This window comes from Lycium barbarum, chromosome 7 (assembly GCF_019175385.1).
Source record: "Lycium barbarum isolate Lr01 chromosome 7, ASM1917538v2, whole genome shotgun sequence".
Lineage (NCBI taxonomy): Eukaryota > Viridiplantae > Streptophyta > Magnoliopsida > Solanales > Solanaceae > Lycium > Lycium barbarum.
The window spans coordinates 11,960,409-11,982,851 of NC_083343.1; the positions used below are offsets into that span (position 1 = coordinate 11,960,409).

The following is a 22,443-nucleotide window of genomic DNA, read 5'->3' on the forward strand; positions in this document are numbered from 1 at the left end:
GTTGATTAAGCATTGGACATGCTTCACCTCTGCGACCTCTAGTCCAAGCGTTGCACCGTTAATGCTTTACCGGTAGCTGCTGATCTGGCATGGGCATCATTGATAATGAAAATTTCACTCAATCACCTTCAATTCAATCCTCCCAGGGATTCTTATTTAGAATTCTTAGTACAAATATGAACCTAGAGAAGATGAGACCTTTTCTAGTGTTCATCAGTGCCAATATAAGCCCCCACATTTTCTGACCATACATGTAGAGGGATACCCACTGCCTGAATCCATAGTTGTTCTTTCCTTAAGTGGGTTCTTTTTCTTTTATGGTGAACTTATTAAGTACATGCAACTAGCAAACATGTATCTATATAGTCAAATATCCTTCCCTTTTCACCCCATCTACTCTTATTACACATTCTATAATAACATGTAAGATAATACACAAATTCTTGCATAAGTTATGCATGTATCATTTATGTTATCTTGAAAGCCAACGTTTTATTTGTAATGCAACACTTTATTACCAAAACCAAACATTATTAGTATTGCAAAGTTTTTATGTTAGATTTTTCTTTTTAATGAAGGAGGAAACAAAATGAATGTTAAGGCATGAAAACTTAGTGCATTAACCAAGTCCAAATAACCCTATGGATACATGTACTCGACACACCTAGATGCACAAGGAAATCCACATATGATCACTTGGCTTTGGAAACAGGAAACATATTTTGTCCAATTATCTTGCGAATTGAATAAAATCCTCACCTGTCATGGAAAATGAATCAATGCCAACATAGGAGTTACAGAGCTAGCCAGAAAACCACTACTTGTTTCATGTTTCTTACACATTTGACACTATTAAGCAAATTATTTGGAACACTTATACTATATTAAGCACATTATTTGTTACACACTTACACTACTAAGCACATTATCCATCTACAACAAACAGATATAGCATGAACGATAAACAGGGGCTTGGGACTGGTGAGGAAACTGGAAAAAGAAAATCAACAAGACAACTAATTAAGGCAGGTAAATGAACCAAGTATAAGATGCAGAAGAGCCTGTTCACAACAATAGTCCTCTGTTTGACTGTTACTGTAGGAACACTACTTCACATGAAGGGAATAGAAAAAGAAGTAGAGAAAGAAAAACCAACTATAGCCTGTCCTGACTAGCTATCCATGCATATTTACAGCTTTGAAATGCGCTGAATAACTTTTGAAGAACTGTCCAACTGTTGATTGAGTTTACAAGCTACTATCAAGACCTCCTTACTCTTTTATCAGGAGGCTGCAAAGAACTTGCAGCAGCAAGTGAACCAGACTGTGGCCTTGGAACAGGATTAAAGGTGAATCCTGTCATATAACTAGGACCATCTTGAGAGGGTATGGGGGGTGGCACTTTGGAATTGACAGGCAGATGATAGAGTGGAGGAGATGGTTGTGAAGAAAAACTGTTATGGGCTGTGGTGGAGGACGGATAAGGAAATACTGATCCTGTAGGAAGAGGGGTAAACATTCTTGAGGTTGAGTTTGAAGATTCAGGGTGTAAGGTTCTTGGTGGTTCATTTATTCTTTCATTCCGAGCATCTGGTGGCAACCATTCAGGCATATCATCATCACAAAATAAGTTTTTCTTATCCGAGCTATCAAACAGAACAATTGGTGAACCAGAGGCACAAACTGTAACTGCCACTGGAATAGCATGACTTTGGCTGTGATGCTTTTCTTCCATTTGCCTAGAACCAGTGACCAGTTGACCATGGTCATTAACATTTCTAGCTAGGGGCATGTCTTTACTGACCGATATTACCGACCTAGGAATACTCATGGAAAAGGAAGGTGCCACAGGTACGGTTGGCTGTTTAGACATATCTAAAATCCTACTTCCAGAAAGTTGAAGCCTATTGCCAAGAATGGATCCATCAGAACGATGTGAACTTGAAGATATTCCACTAGAAGTTCCAAAGTCAAATTCAGGGAGATCATCATCATCTGATAATGCCATCTTCCATTTTGATGCATTAGGCAGCAACGGTATTACAGCTTTTGGGAGGTCCGTACTTTCCTTGGGTGGTTCAGCATTTGACTGATGTGAAGCTTCACTGCTCGATCCCCAAAGACGCGAGCTAAAAAGTTCAGATTCTTTTTGCTGAAAAGGGGGTGACTTCACACCTGAAGTTGTTAAGGTTGTCTTGCTTGAGGAATCAATACTGTTCACATTCTTGTCATCCGTGACATTTGCCTGTTGTGGGGCAGATCGTTTTGAACTCTCAGTTGATGGCACAGATAAAGAACTTTGTCTCTCACCTTGCAACGTAGAAGAATCACATGGTGACTTTTGAAGCTGCTCCTGCGAAGAATTAGCCTTTTCCTCAGACTTTTTAGCAACAGAAGTCAAAGCAGTTCGATTCTTCTTCCATACAACACAACCAATCATCAACTCAGAGTTTCCTTCCACAGCTGCCATTCCCTTAAAGAAACCATATTTTGCTAGAATAGTGATAATTGCATCGCTCCGAGGACAAAGGTAGAGATCAACACCTGGAGAGAGCTTTGCAAGTCCGACTCTTTCACCTATTATATATCCTTTTGCAGCCTAATGGAGACAACACTACCTTGAGCAGGGAAACATTTACAGACAATCAATATGCTTCATTTAGTGGTAGGGATAGTAGCATTTACCTCTTTCATGTCCTTGAGTCCTTTTTCAGAAGCTCCCTCCTTGGAGCAAAGAGAAATTACCTGAACAGAAAACAATTTACTTAAATACCAAAATAATACTTCGGCGAAGAGAACATTTTCCTCAGTAACAAAAAATTTAAAACTTTATCACTTAGATAACTCATCTATTAAAAATCTGAACACTCTAATTCCATTAAGAGTTACAACCACCTGTCAACATAAATCAGACTAATAAAGCCAATGTATCCGAATCATCTGATCACTAGAGCATATAATTCTGAATTAGCCTTATTGTGCCTTGATACAACAAATATTAGCTTTTATGCACTACAGGTCTTGTAAAGCCTTGGAGATTCGGGGTGGGGCTCCAATCCTTATGGAGAGGGGTGATAGTAGATCAATATGGGGTGATGGAAGGGGGTTGGAGAACTAATGATACCACTTTGGCGTTTGGTTGTGGACTGTGAAGGAATATCTTTGAAGGGATGGGCAGATTTCTATGATAATACCTCTTTCAGGGTAGGGGAAGGGAGTAGAGCTAGTTTTGGGGAAACAAATGGTGCGGAGACATGTTGCTAAAAGATGAGTTTCCGAGCATTTATGGAGTGTCTTGTCAAAGGGAGATGGTAGTCCAGCACATAAGGGGGACTCGAGGGGAAGAAACGTTTTGGGATTTGAGAGGATTGGGATGTGGATGAGTTTCAAAGGTTCCTAGCTCTACTCCAGCTTTATCGTGAGCCGGTTGATAGACCAGATACGTTGAGATGGAAGTTGGGAAACAATTATGTATTCTCTGTCAAGTCCTTTTATGAAAAGCTTTTGGTGAGGGACGAGGAGATTTTTCCTGTAAAGTTGGTCTGGATTCCTAAGGTAACGAGGAAGGTGTGTTTTTCACGTAGTTAGCTGCTAGAGGGGTGATCTTGATGGCGGAAAACCTTAGGAAAGGAAAGGTTATGTGCATCAGCTAGTGTTACTTGAGCAAGGACGCAATGTGGTATCTCTGGCCACAGTACATTGTCTATTTAACATATTCCCTTTGTACAAGGGATGATCTTAGGGCCTTAAATAGGTGACAAAGTTATATAAATTTTGCTGCTTATTTCACATTAACAGGTCAATGCAATAGTTCATGAGGTTCCTTGATTCACATTAAGCAACGCAAGTACTGTGAAAGCGGGCAGCTACTTCCCTGTCCCATTTCATTTGACACTTTCCTTTTTAGTTTGTTAAAAAAGAATGACACATTTCAATATTTAATAATGTAACTTAGATTTCTCATTTTCCCCTTAATTAGATGATTTATAGCCACACATATGTTTTATGGCTTGTTTAAACAAGTTCCAAAAGTCTTTCTTTTTTTCTTAATATTTGTGCCAGTCAAACATCATGACATAAAATGGACGGAGGGAGTAGTTTCGATGAACAAACTCTTCCTCAAGCTGGGGATGCAAGTAATTTTTTGAATAATGCTTTGTATATATTCCAGCGAGAAAGGATGAGCAGGCTGATCATCCGATGATTAATATCGTAATTTAGCTAGGTAACGTATAATGTACAACAAAACGTTGATCATCCAATGATTAATATCATAATGTAGGTAATGTATAATGTACAACAATATGTTCAGGTAAAAATAATACTCCTCTCTCAAAGTAACAATTCTAGTTGACTATTATGGTCAACATTTGAATCTATTACTGTCAAAAAATTAATTAATCTCTTTAGTTTTCTTTCGTCAACTAAAACTTCATCCTATGGTAATGCTTTTACCATGCTTCGGTGCTTTGTAATAACTCCTGCTATCCCAAATTAACTATCTGTTCTGTTAGTTTAGTAGACCCACACTAACTTGGGATTGAAAGTAGCTGATTCTTTATTTTAGTATGTTTCAAAATTGTGACCACTTTTTTTTATCAATTCTTTTTCAATATTTTTCTGATCAAAAGATGCATTCCAACTTTAATCCTATATGATACTCAAAGTTTTCCAAAAATCAACATTTATGTCCCGCTTTTAGCCCATTTTCATTCATATAGAATAAATTCAACTTTCCAAACCAAAATGGGACACCTAATAGGGAATGGAGTATTGTTTTGTGACTTAAACAATTATAAGTCAAATCTCGCTTAGTAACTTTGATGTAACGACCCGCTTGGTCGTTATGCGAGCGTTGACCATTCTACCTTTGCTAGTACTTTCCCGAGGTTAGGAATGAGCGGACCTAAATAAATTGGGGTGTGTTTTATGTTGTGTTTTGTAATTTATAAGTGACTCTGTGATGTGTTTTTAACTTGGTTTGTTTGTTGGCTTGTGTTCATAGGGCCTTAGAATGATTTTGAGAGACTAAGTATAAAAATGTAGAAAAATTCGTGCTCACTGCCTAAAACGCATCGCTGCAGCGGAAGGATTTCTGCTGCAACGAGACTGCTGCAGCGAGGAGGGGTCCTGCTGCAGCGAAGGATGGATTTCTCAAAGGCCCGCTGCAGCGAGGGGGGTTCTCGCTGCAGCGAAGCGGGGACCGCTGCCGAAGTTAAATACCTTATTTCGACCCCACTCCTCACATAACTCCAAAAACAGTTCCCAAGAACCCTTGAGGCGAATTTTCTAAAGCAAGGTCAATACTCTTCATCAAGGTAACTTTTCACCATTAATCTCGTTAGTTCTTTAATCGTATTAACTCCTAGCACCAAATAAAGGCTAGTCTGGGGAAGAATTGAAGGGTTAGAACACCTAAATTCATGAAACCCTAGAATATGAATGGGTTATTGTTTATTGTTGTTTATTGATTGTTTAAACATCTAAGGTTAGAGATTATCACTTCATAGCATGAGAATTGGATATTCAATGATGAGAATTGTTTGTTGAGACCTAGGGTTCCAATAAAAATGGGAACTTTGGCTAAAACCATATTTGTAGGGTTGAAATGATTAGAGAACCCATTAATTGATTCAATATGATGCTTGAGACTAGCATTAGGATGATTATGATCCTAAGGATAATTAACCCATTTGATTAAGGGTAGAATTGGTGGGGTTGTCATCCCCAATTTGTTATTGTTAAGTTGATGATCCTTTACTTACTTAGAATTGTAATTCTAGACTTTGAACGTTCCGAAGCTTTGAGGAAAGGAAAAGCTATTACGGAGTGATTGCATTGTTCCAGTTCGGCTTCGAGGTAGGCTACGGTTTACTTGAGTTAGACTTTGATTAGTTGATTGTATATGTCGTAGAATCTATGGGAGAAAGCATGTCTAGGACTTCGGACATGGAGTTTGGGTGATTGTTGTTAGTTGTATGATTAAATTGTGTGAAGTGTTTCTCCATTGTTGAGGTTAATAAACTTGAATGGTATTCTTGAGACCATTGCAAGGAAGGTGTTCATATATACCCTTCAGAGACTGATTGAGATAGCTTCATATTATATTATCATTGAGCAGATTATTTGTGGGTCTTATTGTGACTTGTCTTATTTGGTTATACTTCATTGATGTTGACTTGATACGTGTTCTTGAGTCATTCCTTGTGATTTGATTATAAGACGTTGATGATGATTGAGATGGAACATATACATCTTTTAAGGCACATTTGACAGGGGGTGACGATGTAGCCTAGTGTGAGCTCGTGGTCCGAGGTTCGTTCCGGAACGAGCATGGACACCATGGGTCCCCTGCAAGTCATGACTATTTGGGGAAAACATTATCACTCAGCATGTGTGTACATATATGTGAAAGAGCTGGAAACTTCATTGTTTATTGTTTTACTTTCGGTTTGAGCATTGGTGTTTCATTGTTTGGTAATTGGTGATTGATTCTGAAAGAGGATTATTTGAGGATATTTATTGTGATCCATGTTTGTTGTGCTTGTCTGCCTATTTCATTTATTTTATGTATGTATGCATGATACTAATCTTAGTCGGCCTATGATACGTACCAGTACGTGTTGTTTGTACTGACCTACACTTGCTGCACTTTTTCTGTGAGTGCAGATTTTGAGCCAGAAACGTCTTACAGACCTCGCATCTAGTTGAGATTATTCGTTACCAAGATCAGAGGGTGAGCTCCTATCCGTGCCATGCCGCCTGAAGATCTTTCTTTATTTCAGATGTCTATTTTCATCCCAAACATTATGTTTATTTTTAGACAGTATCTCTTCTTTTAGACATTGTTGGTTAGAGTTCTTGTACGGTGACTTTCAGCTTTTGGGATGTAATAGCTAGATTTCCGCACTTGCTAAATAGTTTATTTTATTGTCAGACATTTTATTCCATTATTCGTGAGCAGTGTTTATTAATTGGTTTAAGTAATTGGAATTGGTTTGATAATGGGCTAAGGGATTGGTTCACCGACTGTAGGACTAGTGTGGGTGCCAATCACGTCTGTTTGGGACGTGACATTTGATTGCTCAAAGCTAATTAGATACTTAAAATGAAGTATCCACTTTAAAAATCCCAATAAGGTCACACTTTGATAGAATGGAGAAATTACGACTCCCTCCGTCCCAATTTATGTGATATAATTTGACTCGGCACGGACTTTAAGAAAGAAAGGAAGACTTTTGAAACTTGTGGTCTAAAACAAGTCATAGATATTTGTGTGGCTGTAAATCATTTCATTAAAGGTTAAAGGGGAAGTTTCAAGTCAAATTATTTTTAAATATAGAAATGTATCATTCTTTTTGGGACAGACTAAAAAGGAAAGTGTATCACATAAATTAGGACAGAGGGAGTACTTTTTTTCTTTTTGATTAAGAATAAAAATTTCATTTGGTTTAATCCAATTCAAATGTATGGATAAGAGGCCCAATTCATGAATCCCATTCATCATTAACCTTCGTCTTCTTCCATCTTAGAAAGTTATTACTTGAAACTTCAAGAATTGTTTTTTTTTTTTTGTGAAATTTGTAACATGTTGAAACTTCAAGAATAGTGTTAAGTAGCGGAACTCTTTCTCTTTTTAACACACCGTATATGAAAGATTACTTCAGGTGGGACAAGTTTTGGTTAAAAGATTGTAGAAGCTGAAGAAAGTTAAGAAACAATTGCATATGCCACTAAAGGCTCGTTGGTTGCATATAGCTAATTTGATTGAAGCAGCATTTTTATGTTATGATTTTAGTGGTTTTGACGACCCTATCTTATCCTGTCTTGATTACACAATTCCCCTGTTTGACAAAAGTTGCATTTGTATGCAATAATCGGATTGTAGCGGGTATAGTTTGGTGGTAAAACTGCGATTCGTTCTATTATACCTTAAATAAATGGAAGTAATCACTGGCCACTGTTGTTTTGTACTGTTACTGGTGATAGTGCTAATACTGTTGTATTTGTATTGATAAAAATTTGTATAAGAGGAATGCTTTATTTCTGGTGAAACTTCAGATAATGTTTTTGTTTTGCCATTGCTTCTGCCTTGTTGGAGGACTGAGGGGTAAATGATCCAAACAAATCAAGAAGCCTATTGAAGACAGATAGTATTAGAACAAGTTGTCTGGAGTTCAAAGACTACAAGATCTGGCAACTATTTCTGAACATGAAAGGAATCAAGTGGACTATGCCAAAGACTACAAGAGAGCTGCTGGAATGTTGGAATAACACTGCTGGCAATGCTGGAAGTGGACTATGCCAAAGACTACAAAAGTGCTTAGAAGCTGAAAAGTGATAAGTTGGAATAACCAAACACGTAGATAAACCAAAAAATTCTTTAGGTGTTCTCCAAACGTGTAGATAAGCAAAACCTTTTGACTTATTATGGCTTATAAGCACTTTGGGTATTTACCAAACGTGTAGAAAAACCAAAAGATTCTTATAAGTCAATTTGACCAGCTTATAAGCTTAGCCAAACACACACTTATTTAGCATTGTTACGATGGTTCTTAATAATATTTCTGATTGTTGATAGTTCACAAAATTTAAGTAGGGATATTACATCCTTTGAGATTGATCAGCGGTTTATTTTCTCAAATTATATAGGTTTTGATTTTTTATCATGACTTTTTGCAAAACCCAGCCTGAACAAAATCCAAAGACAGGAAAGGTTGCTATTGCCTGGTAGCCGAATAGGAGGTTTGGTTTAATTTTAATGCAAACAAATTAGTAATAGCAGGTTTTTAGCAAGTATGCAGCAATGAGCATTCTCCACTTGATCTACAAGCAGATAATGTCAGCTTTGTGCTGCCTTTGCTCACTAATTTTGACAGGTTTCAACGGATTTCTTAAATCAGCAAAATCACCAGTAAACCAAACCTTCTACAATTGAGATGAGTATTGGCTCTTGAGTGCAAAGTTACCTGATCTTTTATACCTTTATCAGGAAACAAAAGATAACCCGATCTTTTCGTACCAAGATTTATGTCTCAGTTCAGTTCTATTGTTTTCTGGGAATTCTTAGATGATGATTCTGCTGTATCATTCCTAAATTCATAATTTCTACCAATATCCTAACTTGAGTACTGTGTTAGCCAACTTATGGACAGTAGCTACCTTTGCCAAGATGACGAAAAACTTCTGGAGTATCTAAGTATGTTTATCTTCTCTAGATAAGCATGCCAGGTCAACAAGGATTGTTAGATTGGATGGAGGGAGTATTGTATTTCATCAGTCTCAAGAACTTAAAACCTTTGCAGAGAAAAGTGTCAGCAACAAGTAAGGTACAATTTTGGAATAAGTTTAGGCAGCCAATAAACAGGTGACTTCTTTTTTTTCTTTTTAAGGACCGAGGAGGAAGTAAGTAATCAGAGACTAGTGAAATGCATCCCATATAAAAACAGACGTTTCACATCTTCTACTAATTTTCTATTAACCACCATTTCATGTTTCTCCTTTTCAGCTGAAATTTTAAAAGGAAAGTGCATTTTTTTTTCTTTTTTGAAAAATTTATAGGCATCTATTACGAATGAATCATGTTAACTCTCGGTATTAAAGGACTGTTAAATTAAAAGAACAAAGATAACAAGTCTTACCATTAGTCCCCGGTTTCGTGAACGAGGAAGATCTTGAATGAATTTTTCAAATGCATCTAATCTTACTTTGCCTTTAACTTCTACAGGTTCAGACCACTTGATATCAAGCAACTTCTCACCGCTACATAAAAATCATCATACATAGGGTCAACAAAATATGACTATAGTGGACACCAAAAATTATCAAAGAAGGGACAGAAAGCAGCTTGCGATGCATGCAGGTCTGTAATGCTACAAATCAAGTAAACAGAAATAGATCCACCAGCATCACGTGTGAAGAGGATCAGTGCAAGAGCAAGTAAAATTATGAACAACAGCATGGAAAATGGAAAGCCAGATAGATTATGCACAATAGTAAATGCAGAAGAGGTAGGGGTAGGCCAAAGAAATATTGGGGAGAGGTGATTAGACAGGACATGACGCAGTTACAGCTTACCGAGGACATGACCTTAGATAGGAAGGTGTGGAGGACCCACATTAGGGTAGAAGGCTAGTATATAAGTCTCGTTATCTTTCCTCATTAGTAGGTGCATTAGCGCATTATAATTTCTTGTGCTTTGATTTATGTTATTATTTGCTACTTTCTGTACTTTGATTACTCTATTTTATCTGTGCCGCTTTCGTGATTTGCATTTCCATATCGCTTTGAATTCCTTGATTATCCTGTTTTACTGTGTCGCTTGCATTATTTCATTGCAATATCGTTTTAAATCTTTTAATCTTATCTGACCCCCCTTTTTATGCTTCTATTGAGCCGAGGGTCTCTCGGAAACAGCCATCCTACCTTGGTAGGAGTAAGGTCTGCGTACATTATACCCTCCCCAGACCCCAAGATGTGGGATTTCACTGGGTTGTTGTTGTTGTTGTTGTTGTAGTAAAGGCAGAAAAAATAAAGTTATTAAATAGGGAACCATGAAAGACAGGAATCTATCCTGAATACAGAGAAAACACCTGCCAAACTTCATATTGAAAGAGCCATCATATTAAACACTCAGTAAAGACTAAACATATCTAAGAAAATCTGTTAGAACTTAGAACTAAGTTAACTACATTGACTCAAATAGACACAATTCAAGAACATAACTAATTAAATTGAACGCATATGAAGAATGCAAACCCCATGATGCACTACCTACTAGAAAAGATGTAAAAATTCCCAACTCTGTTCTGGTATACAATTTGGAAGTTAGCTCGGTGTGTTTTACATATCAATGAAGGCCGCCATGAAGGAATTCTAGTTATCTCTCCAATATAAAAGACCAGTTATCCAACATCTTTCTTTTTTATTTTGGTAACAGAACCAGTTATCTAACATCTTATACTACACATCCCACTGACGCAATTTCTTTTTTTCCCTTTTCTCTTAACTTCACTCCAGATGAACTGGCATATGTGATGTACATTAAAATAGTTCCACATTTAAGCTTTGAGATTGGTATGAGTTTATGACTGACTGGCCAACTCTCAAACACAAAAGGACCAAATATCTTTCAATTGTAAGAGGCATAGAAAAACAATTTCCCAGGAAAACCAACGAAAAAAATAAAATGAAGCAGCAATGTTTTGAATGTACAATGAAATATGGGATTCTTTAAATTTATATACTTCATATCCAAATAAGTTGCAAATAGGGACAGACGATGCTATTCTCGGAAAATTGACACTAGATGGATACTCTGTGGTTATAGATTGATTGAAGTATGCATTTGGATTGATCGCTGACCATGCACTCGAGCTACACACTTGTATGGTGAGTGATAGCCTTATTACAGTTCATGTTTCTACTACTTAATCAATAACCTAATTCAATCTCTCCACTAGTTGCGGCAATGAATCGTTGATACATGTTATTAAAGTCTTAAGTTTAACTAGGTCATCAAAAGCTTAGTTATCTTCAATCCATGCACATCACAGCAAAAGGAGGACCCTTCAGCTAAAATTATCACAAAAATGATCAAAGGGAAGATTGCCTGAATATAAGCCAGTACATACACAGCATGCACGTAAAAGACAACCATTTTTGAGAACTAATAGGAGTGTTCTACAAAATAATTATTTTTTTTAAAAAAGCAACAAGTTCTAAAGTTCTAAGAGCATTCAACCAAACATTATAAGTTGTATGTATGATCACATGTTACACCACCTCTATTGACATAACATGATGTACGGAAAGAGCTTCTATGCCGGATCTCATTGAACAAATAGGATAAGTTGGCTTTTACTATGGACCTGACATCCAAGATGTACTAGAACATTTTGGATGACTCGATGCAGACTCGAAAAGGAAAAGGGCCAACTTTTTTTCAATTGCAACGTTCAGAACGCGTAAATAATCCTAAATTATTTGAAACTAATACTACAACAACAAACAGACATTAACGAAAACATACTTGTTGAAGAGTGAAGACATACACAACAACAACACACCCAGTGTGATCCCACAGGTGGGGTCTGGGGAGGGTGGGGTGTATGTAGACCTTACCCCTACCTTTTCTGGGGTAGAGAGGCTGTTTCCGATAAATAACTAGATAAAAGCGTGCTCTGTCTAACAGCTTAAGCTTTTAGATGAGATGGTCACACAATTCAACATGGTATCAAATAAGGCAAGAGTCATTGGTTCGAATCTCACCCCACCAATTACCAAAAATAAAAAATCACGTGCTTGGCCCATGAAAAACGAACCAAGCTCGTACATGAGGGAGCGTTTGAAGACATAATTAAGTAAATAAAAGTGTGTTCTCTAAGATCTTAATTTTAGATGAGATGGTCATACAGTTCAACAATACTTTTTTCAGTTGTAGGGTGAAGATCATCAGAAGAAAAAAAGGATTGAGCTGGCTAATCACTTGATGACCCGGTGGAGAATGGGAACAGAGAGTTGCTCACATACATGAATGAATGGGACTCCTGGTTCGATCATTCTGACAACTCAGAAATCATCAGAAAGAGATGGGTCGGAGCCTGGAATCTGACCAAAAGCCCTGGCTTTTTCGAGGCAGGGCTTCGACCCGTATCTAGCCAACTCCTCGAACTGCTGGGTGTGGCATATTCATGGACTGGCAAAGCGAGGGACAGGGAGTATAATTTCAATCCTAACGGGGGATTTTTTTTTTCTTTTTTTGTTTCGCATTTCTCAACAAACAAATAGGGGATTTTTTTCATTACTTCAACTATTACTGATTGATGGCAAAGAAATATTTTTCTTTTTTCAATTGTAGCATTTAAACTGTAGTTAGAAATCATAAATTCTCCTGGTTGATCTACTGTACAAGTAAAGTACATTGGGATTTGAGATTAAGAAGTATTCTTCAGGATTGGGATGGATGGATTTCAAAACTTGGTTGATCTACTGTAGAGGCAGAGTGCATCGTATGGTACTTCTGTTTTTTAGATACTGAGAGGATAGGGACGGAATGTTCACTGTTAAATCATATTACCAGAGCATGTTGGAGAGGAATCGGTTTTCACACATCATTCTATTTGGACTCCAGGAGGCGCAGGAAGGTGTGTTTCTTTGCATGGCTGGCAGTAAGGGGAGTGATCCTGACAGCAGAGAATCTAAGGAAGCGGAGGATCTTATATGTTAATCGGTGCTTCATGTGCAAATGTTTGGGTGAAGCGGAGGATCTTAGTACCACATACATATAAGGTTGAGTGAATATCAGATGGGTAGTGTGCAGAATGTAGTTCACATGTTACACTAACTCCGTTTCATTTTATGTGTCTTGGTTTGATTATGCACGGAGTTTATGAAAGTAAGGAAGACGTTTGAATCTTGTGGCCTTAAACTAAAATATCCTTGATCTTGTGGTCTTAAACATACCATGTTGGATGTTGAAATTTAAGGATTAATCAAATATAGAACGTGTTATTCTTCTTTTTTTTTGTGAAAAGGAAATGCCATACTTTTTGAGCAAACTAAAAAGGAAAGTAAGACACATAAATTGAAACAAAGAAAGTAGTACTAAATTGTGTTTGGGAAGTGTGCATTATAGCAGATTGGAGATAAAAGATATGGTATATCTAACTTGAGGCAAGGGGAGAACATTTTCAGTTGATACAAGATTCTTGCATGGCATGAGTCCCCGCAAAATGAGAAGTTTTGCTTCATCTTGTCTGTAGAAATGTTAGAGGCAGCAAAACCTTTTCTGCCCGTCAAATATTACGAAGCTCATCAACTCACTGATAACACAGATAAAAGACCTAATGAAATCAATCCAACTAAAACTCAAGAGTTTTGAAAATAAAGCAGCAATAGTCACTTTATTGTCCTATCAAGAGGGTGCTATTATGTTACCAGTATCAAAAAAAAAAGAGGGTGCTATTGCTCCTTTCTCTCTCTCTCTCTTTCTCTCTCTCTCTCTCTCTCTCTCTCTCTCTCTCTCTCTCTTTTTTTGATAAGGTAAAACTTTTATTACTAAAAGTATCAAGGAGGTACAAAAGACTGCATCAGAAGCAGTCAACAGCTACAACAGAAAGAAACCAGTTACAAATTTCCTAACAAATCTAAAAACTCCAAAAACTGATCCATACTCTCAATTAAACCTCTTTTACACCAAAAGAACAGATTTTGAAGATAAGTATTTTTTATTTTGGATATGTGAGCCCTTTTTTTTTTTCATAATAAGCAATGTTCATTTCCTTCCAAATGGTCCAGCAGATGGTCCTCCACAGCTGTTTCTGATTTCTTGCTATTTTCTGATTCCTTTCCAAATGTCCTTTCTTTTTATCTTTCTATTTACTAGTATTTCATTACAAGTATATTGTACTAAATCAAACACTCAATATACAACTTCATTTGTAGATATATAACAAGGCAAGATTAGGTGAGAGAAACTTTGTGAGCTTAGACCCCAACCAAAGCTGTTCGTTCTGAATGAGCCAATCCTCTTTGTTGACGAAAACCTGAATCGTGAAGGGACAGTTTAAAAAACATGGGAAAGAAGTGGCTGATTTCTTTGGTTCAATCAAACCCCATCACAAAGGGACAGTTTCAGAAAGTTGGAGAAAGCGGCTGATTTCATTTGGCTCAATCAACTTTTACAGTCAGACTTTTGAGGACTGATCTCAAGCAAATCAGCTAAAAGTTAAAATGGTGCTGTAAGGAGGCCTGAAATTACTAATTACAAGTTTTTCTCAAGCTTTTCAATTATCAAGACCAATTAAGTCTCTCTGTTTCAAAGAACTGGATACAACTAGCTTAATTGTCACCTGCAATTGACTAGGTTCTTTTTTCATTATTTTCTTTTTTAAGATGTAAATTCTTATTCCAATATTAAGTTGTCTTATCACGTACATGGAGAGAGGACAGGATATGCTAGGAGATGGGGACTAATTTATTGTTTAAAGTTGTCTTATCACGTACATGAGAAGAGAGACTTTTTCATTATTAGGTTGCCGAGATTAATCTACTATCTTGGTGCTGATGAATATAACATGTTACCAATTTCACAAAACTAATCTACAACAGCTAACCCCTCAATAATATAAAGGAAAAACTTAGTATTACTTCTAAGGTAGCTTGCAGTTTTTTAAAAGTAGTAAGCAAAATGTCTATAACCAAAAAGAAAAGTAAATGGAAAGACCTTTTGAAGAAAGCCACCACAGACACAGTAATAGATGAGTTTAGCTGAAGAGATCCATCCCATAGCTTTTCAGCTGCAGGAGACATTTTATTAGACGGTAACCTAGTCTTCTTATCTGATCTGTGAGAACTATGGTTTGACTTATTTGATCCAACATGTTGAACACCATTTGATGGAGAGTGCCCATCTTTAGAGGAAAGGTCGTCTGTCAAAGAACTCTTGATGTTCTCCTTATTTATTGCTTCCAGGTCCTTCATTTTCATATCACCTTCCATGTGACTTCTTCCTCTACTTTCAAGTAAGTTGTCTACACGATTATCAAAAGAACCAACGAAACTCTGAGCCTCATTATGCAATGACTTTCCACCAACCTTTTGGTCAGTAGAAGCCGAGACTCCTGAAAGAATATCTCTATATGCGGGAATATTACTTCCAGTTCTGTTTGAAGACTGAAGACTTGGTTCCAGAACACAAGAATTCCCAAATCTATTGGCTTCCTCGGGACAACCTCTTCCATGAGAAGAGGAATATGTGGTATGGTGCTGAGAAAAATTCTGCTCAACTGCTCCAACCTCTCTCACAACTCTAGTGGAAACATAATGCATTTCCAATGGCATCCTAGAGGTGACAACAGGGTTCCCAGAAACCAAATCTTCCTGATAAGGATGGAATTGAGATTTTTCAGTATGCAAATTATCGGATTTTGAAGAGGATCTACCAGTGTCAGCATGTGCAAGCATGTTACTTGTCTTTGATACCCAATTTAGCAATTCAGGCGTCTCCCCAGTTGGGACATCAGATTTCCAATGTGGATGCTGGTGCTGTGTAGATTGCAACTGCATGCATAAAGGGTAATGGTTTATACTTTCAATTTCATTTTCTTGTGTCTTCCTATTACTAGTGAATTTATATCCTTCGACACTGTTCTGATAATTAAATTGATCACGCTGGAAACGATCTCCAAGAGCAACCATTTTGACAGACTGAGATTGGTTTACAGTTGATTCACGAGTGTTTTCTTCTGTAGTGGATAAGACTGGACCATTCTCTTTTAACCTTGACTCTGGAGGCCAGGAAAATTCAGGCAAATCAACTGGCCTTGATATCCTTTTACCCAAACGCGTCCCACGGGAATCAATGTCGTAGCCTCCGGATGAAGATGGAAGTATTTTGTTTTCCATCCAAGCTTCCTTAAGTCGTAATAAAGCAAAAGTTTTCTGACTTGATGAACTTAGTATTTCTTATTGTCATGCCTTGTACATCAAACCACTCCCAATAATATCCGCTCGCAACAGTAGTAACTCAATCCTGGTCACTAGCAAAATAAGATCAATAAAATAAAAGAATGATCAAAAGAAAACAAATAACAGTGATCTAGCGCTTCAAAAAGCTAGAATAGTATAAAAGAACTAATGGGAGAACTTAAACTATGAGTGCTAATAGAAATTAAGGGTACTGTTAGAAGCTTTATCTGAGTGATTATTCCCCAAGAAAACACAATTAATCCCTTTGTCCCTAACAATCAGTAAGCTGTTCTAAATCTTTATTCTAATCTGAGTGACAACATAGCCTTCTGAGATAAATTGACGGACAATGATGATATTTCCTCGTTTAAATAATTTTATTATAAAAGATGAGGAAAACCAGATCAAAGTTCGATACTTTGAGCAAGTCAACTTCTCCCAAGAGAAACAAACAATTGATGCAGCATAATTCTAAGGATTGTCTATGGCATAAACTTGCTTCTGAAACTTTGGTCAGCATTATTGCGCAAAGAGCAAAATTATTGCGATAAAAAGCAGTCTTTTTGGTTTTTGTCGAGAAAGGTAACAATATATTTATTTATTTATTTCTTTTGAGAAAGGAAAGTAAGATAAAAACAGTATATTAATCATCAAATAAAGGCTATGTTGGAGCCATATTTATAATTTCAAAAAAGCAACTGTGTGACCTTGTTCTTCTTAAAGGATTCTAAGAATTCTAATAGAGATTCAGCTTCCTCTACATGGTTTTTTTACACCAAAAGCAGTTGCTTTTGTCTTCTGTTCAATTCTTGGAGTTTCTTTTCCCAGTAATAAGGGGAATCTTACAGTAACAAAGTACAACAGTACTCCAGTTAATCACAAAGAAAGAGGTGGGTTTGAACAAAGGAAGAAAAGGGGAAATTTGCAAGATGAAAACTATTTTGGGGTTAAACTGTAACTCATGAAACTCGAGAGAAGAGATGACGGAGTATTTTTTTTTTCCAGCATTTTCTTTTATTTGAATGTTACATGTGTCGTGCTCTCATTGGTGTGTTATGGACTTCGCAAGAAGAAGCGGTCATAAGTCATCCAAGGAGATCTTAGCTATGGAATTGACGAATTAAGGTGTGTAAAAGGATGCCCGCAAAGAAAAGGTGTGAAAAGAATTTTCCTGCAAGTTGGAGGGGTAAAGTATGTATTAAGCCTAAACTAAATAAAAGAGACTTTATTTCATATCAGTTTTATTTTAATTTTATACTTTCTGGAGATAACAGTAATAGTGGTGGAGTCCAGGGCACTGACTAATAAGGTTACCACTCAGTAGCACTGGAAGAGCAACTTGAATCTCAACCAACTCATATACAACTCCTCTCACTATCTAATAATGGTACATGATGACATCTGTTGTCCCCCAACTTCGTTTTTCAATAGCAGTCCCACTTTAACCAGACATCAAGATGACCCATTCAGTATCTTTACATAAACTCTGCGATCTGATTCTGCTAAGAAAACCAAAACATCCTAAATCTTTCTTCTTTGGTTTCAAAAGAACACGAAATGTCCAATGACATCCCAGCAATGCAATAGTTGTCTTGCGGGAAAGACAAATTAGGGGTCCTCCAGAAAAATAGATGTTACAGATCTCAAAATTATCCTTCCGCAGACAAACGAAGTCTCAAACCAGACTAAAATTACTCCTTGAAAATATTGTAACTGGCATAGGTGTAAGACAACTAAACTCTAATCTCGATTAGTTGGTACCTCGTAAATGAATCATTTGCTTCCATGATGTTCTGTTCGTAGCTAAATTGTCATTGGTTTTGAGAAATAAAGTGTTGTCTGGAACAACTATCCCTTCATGTGTATTTAAGTCTACTCCATCCTCTTCTAGCACCTTCACTCATCTGTACCTACTGACAAGTGCATATGTAGGTATATGCAGGACATGGTCAAACCATTTGAGGCAATCTTCGCTGAGTTTATCCTCCATGTTTTTACTTGCACCCTCTATTGGATGTTAGCATTTTAATATTGTATAATTTTGTCTGAGAAACATTCATCTTGAGAAAATATTCTAAGATCCAACATTCACTTTCACAATATATTGTTAGTCTTACAGTCGTTATATAGAACTTGCCTTTCACTTTGTTAGTATAATCCTATCATATAATAATACGTTTTTGATAAAATACGGTAAATTTCACTAATAAGTACCAAGAAGGTACTACAAAAGTCAATAAGGAAATTATATATGTTGCACTTCCATAACACTCATCCATTTAATCATCTTATTTTAATTACGTGTGTTACATCTTTACCTATCACCCCATTTTCCCTGAAAGAATGAATCGACATATCTGAATTGCACTTAGGCATTTCCCTGAAAGAATGAATCGACATATCTGAATTGCACTTAGGCACCACTACAATCCCAAATGACATATCCAAAAAGATAGGTATTGCTCTAGCACTTATGTGGATCATATGGAGAGAGAGAGAGAGAAGTAGAAGAGCTTTCGAAGGAGTAGAGAAGGATTTCGTACATTTAAGAATAGCCTTTTATACCTTGTTTCTTTTAGGAGCACCCACGAGTTTTCAATATGGATAGAACATGAGGTGTCTTTCGTAGAAAATCATTTCTTTTATGAGGTTTTCTACTTTATGTTATACGGGCTTGTTTCTTGCCCTTTTTAATATAATTTTATTACTTGATAAAAAAAAATGTTGTTTGGCTCGCAAACAAATTAAATGGGATTAGAATACAATGCTTAATTTTTTATTTTATTTTTTTTGATAATGAAAATACAATACTTATTAATTATTTGAAGAATAGTAAACACTAATGAATTGACTTTTTTATGGATTCTTGGTTAATTGTGGTTAATAGTACTAAAATCTGAATCTTTTCATATCAATGGTGTCTAAGTCAACTAACATGCACCTTGACTCATTGGGCAACTCATCCGGCGCACAAGCACAAGTCCCAAGGTAATCCAATGCACCAAAGTTGAAATAGATGGGCTCTGACCATGTTTTGTAGTTAGGATTCAGACTGGAGATTTCCAAGTTGCTATCCTTTTTTAATAACGGAGAAATTTCCGCAGGCTAATGACGCACGGTTCAAAACTCGGTGGATAATGGGCCCGACACTCTACCCTTCTCCACTCTGGGCTTTTCTCTGCAGTAGGATTCAAACTTATGAAGTGCGCCTAACCCACACTTCACATGTTGCGCTCTTACCACTAGACCAAAGCTCTGGGGGCTCCAAGTTGTTATTCCCATGTTCCAACCAATACACCATCCCCTTGGGGACAATTTGGTTTTCTTTTCATTGGGTAATAGTTTGTATTTTCTAATAATACCAACTACTTTATCCAATTCTTTTTAGTTTTATTAACATATGTAGTTAAAAATATTTAGCATATGATAACAATTTAACCATTTTAATTATCTAAAAAAAAAAAGGAATACTTTTAAAAGAGAATTTATAATATCGTATATTAAAATTGATATAAATGAGTAAATAAATAAGGTCATCTTCTGAATATGCAAATTTATTTCCATACGAAACTTTAAATTAAAATAAATAATTAAAATACTATAAGAAATCAATAAGTATTATTATAACTAAATAAGTAACAATACAAAGGATTTTTATCCGTTACGTGCTCTACGTTTATTACATGTATTGCGAAGACGTGTATTTTTATTCTACATCGAATTCGGTACAAAATAATGTGCCAATTACAACATAAATACTACATGGATTATCGATACAATGATTAGCATCAGTAAAAATAATATTTCAATTAATACACGTAACCAAACGACCCCTAGATTTTTATTTTTATTTTAATAATAGTGGTGTCCGGGCCAGCTTGCGCACACCTCGACTAATTCCATGGGATACCTGTCACCTCGCACCAGCAACAGGTACTAGGTAACTCTGTCCACCACGACCCCTAAATTTTATTTTTAAAAAAGGACGACAACGACAACAAAACAAACAGAAACAACAACAGACTTCTATCCTTTGTTGTGTTATCAGTTTCTCTCTTATTTAGTCTCTCTCTTGTTCTGTTTCAAAAAAAAAAACCTTTACATCCACATCCAGACTGCAAGGAAACAAACAATGGCGGACAGAATCCAAACACACCATTGAATGAATTCCATTTGTTAATCTTTTATATGTTGAGCCGAGGGTCTATCGGTAAAAGCTTCTGCCAGGATTCCATTTCCTAGTACCATGACCAAAATGAACTCCTGCCTCCATCATCTCTTCCAAACACAAAGGTAGGGGGGTAAGGTCTGCGTACATCCTACCTTCCCCAGACACCACTTGTGGGATTACAGTAGGTATCTCGTTGTTGTCGTACAAGAAACCAAACAACGCCTAAATTTAATTTTAAAAAAAGGACGACAACGACAACAACAACAACAGACTTCTAGCCTTTGTTGTGTTCTAAATCTCCTCTTTGTTCTGCTTCAAAATTAAAACCTTTACACCCACATCAAGACCACAAGGAAACAAACAATGGTGGACAGAATCCAAACCAGCATTGAATGAATTCCGTCCATTAATTTTTTCATATGTTGAGCCGAGGGTCTATCGTAAAAGCCTCTCTACCCCACAAAGGTAGGCGTAAGGTCTCCATACATCCTACCCTCCTCAGACCTCACTTGTGGGATTACACTAGGTATGTCGTCGTTGTAGCTGTTGTTGTACATGAAACCAAACGACCCCTAAATTTTATTTTGTAAAAGAAGGACGACTCCATCAACAACAAAAACAACAACAACGGACTTCTAGCCTTTGTGTGTTCTCATTCTCCTCCTTAATCTGCTTCAAAATTAAACCTTTTCATCCACTTGTAGATTGCAAGGAAACGAACAATGGCAGACAGAAACCAAACACACCCTTGAATGAATTTACTTTGTTAATCTTTTTATATAACGTCTATCGGAACATGCCTCTCTACCTCCCAACGTAGGGGTAAGGTCTGCATACATCCTACCCTCCCCAGACCTCACTTGTGGGATTACACTAGGTATGTCATCGCTGTAGCTGCTGTTGTACATGAAACCAAACGACCCCTAAATTTTATTTTGTAAGAAAAGGACAACAACAACAACAACAACGAAAAAGGACGACAACAACGACAACAGACTTCTAACCTTTGTTGTGTTCTCAATCACTTCCTTTTTCTGCTTCAAAATTAAACCTTTACATCCACATCCAGATTCCAGACTGCAAGGAAACAAACAATGGCAGACAGAAACCAAACACACCCTTAAATGAATTCACTTTGTTAATCTTTTGATACCAAAAAAAAAAAAAACAAGAAGGTGAAATTTAGGGGAAAACAGTCAAATAGTTGATAACAAACAAGCAAAGTAAAAAACTCAAACACCAACTAATCAATGCCAAAAAAGAACCATTTGGGGGTCTAAAAGAATGACATAAAAGATAAAATCAAACAAGTAAACATCAAACTAAATGATTAACAACAAAGAATAGCATATTAAAGAATGCAGTAAAAACACAAAATTTGAAGGGAAATCAATTAGTATACCTTATTTGATGACAATTTTTCTAGGGTTTGAGACCCATTATTCTCAAAGTGCAGATTTTTTATATTTTTCTACTGAATTTGAGTGAGTGAGTGTGTGTGTGTGTGTGTGTGTGTTTCTGGGTTAGAGTAATTTTGCAATAATAATAATAGTAGAAAGAACATAAACAGGGTTTTAGATTTTGTGAATCAGAAGGGAAATTACAAAATTTCTATCCACTTTGGACCCCTCTTAAGGTGGGTCCCACATTCTTGCCACGTAGGATTGATTGTAATATTGTTTTTTTTTTTCCTTTGTTTTTTTGTGATGGATCATGGAAGTATATGCCGTTACAATTTTTGGGAGTATAATTTGAAAAGTTTTTTTTTATATATATATAATTTTGGGTATATGAATTAAATGC

General features: G+C 36.5%; 1 protein-coding gene across 4 annotated transcripts; it reads right to left on the bottom strand.

The window, feature by feature from the left end:
• Window positions 1–996: 996 nt before the first annotated feature.
• Window positions 997–22,326, bottom strand: LOC132603131 (uncharacterized). Of its 4 annotated transcripts, none has more exons than XM_060316041.1 (6): window positions 22,043–22,326; window positions 21,645–21,717; window positions 15,226–16,533; window positions 9,641–9,761; window positions 2,685–2,744; window positions 997–2,598 (listed from the first exon to the last, which is right to left on the bottom strand). In XM_060316041.1, exons 3-6 carry the CDS (start codon window positions 16,404–16,406, stop codon window positions 1,261–1,263), a joined length of 2,700 nt encoding a protein of 899 aa, XP_060172024.1. In that variant the 5' UTR covers window positions 16,407–16,533; window positions 21,645–21,717; window positions 22,043–22,326; the 3' UTR covers window positions 997–1,260. The 4 variants fall into 4 exon arrangements, with proteins under 4 accessions (XP_060172024.1, XP_060172023.1, XP_060172025.1 ...); XM_060316040.1 differs by having other exon boundaries at window positions 15,226–16,540; XM_060316042.1 differs by lacking the exon at window positions 21,645–21,717.
• Window positions 22,327–22,443: the final 117 nt, after the last annotated feature.

Excerpts from the sequence above, each read along its gene's own strand:
- LOC132603131 (XM_060316042.1), bottom strand. The coding sequence starts at position 16,406 with ATGGAAAACAAAATACTTCCATCTTCATCCGGAGGCTACGACATTGAT. Across the intron at positions 9,762-15,225 it reads GTGGTGGCTTTCTTCAAAAG|CGGTGAGAAGTTGCTTGATA; the intron begins GTCTTTCCATTT and ends ATTTTTATGTAG. Across the intron at positions 2,745-9,640 it reads CACGAAACCGGGGACTAATG|GTAATTTCTCTTTGCTCCAA; the intron begins GTAAGACTTGTT and ends TTTTCTGTTCAG.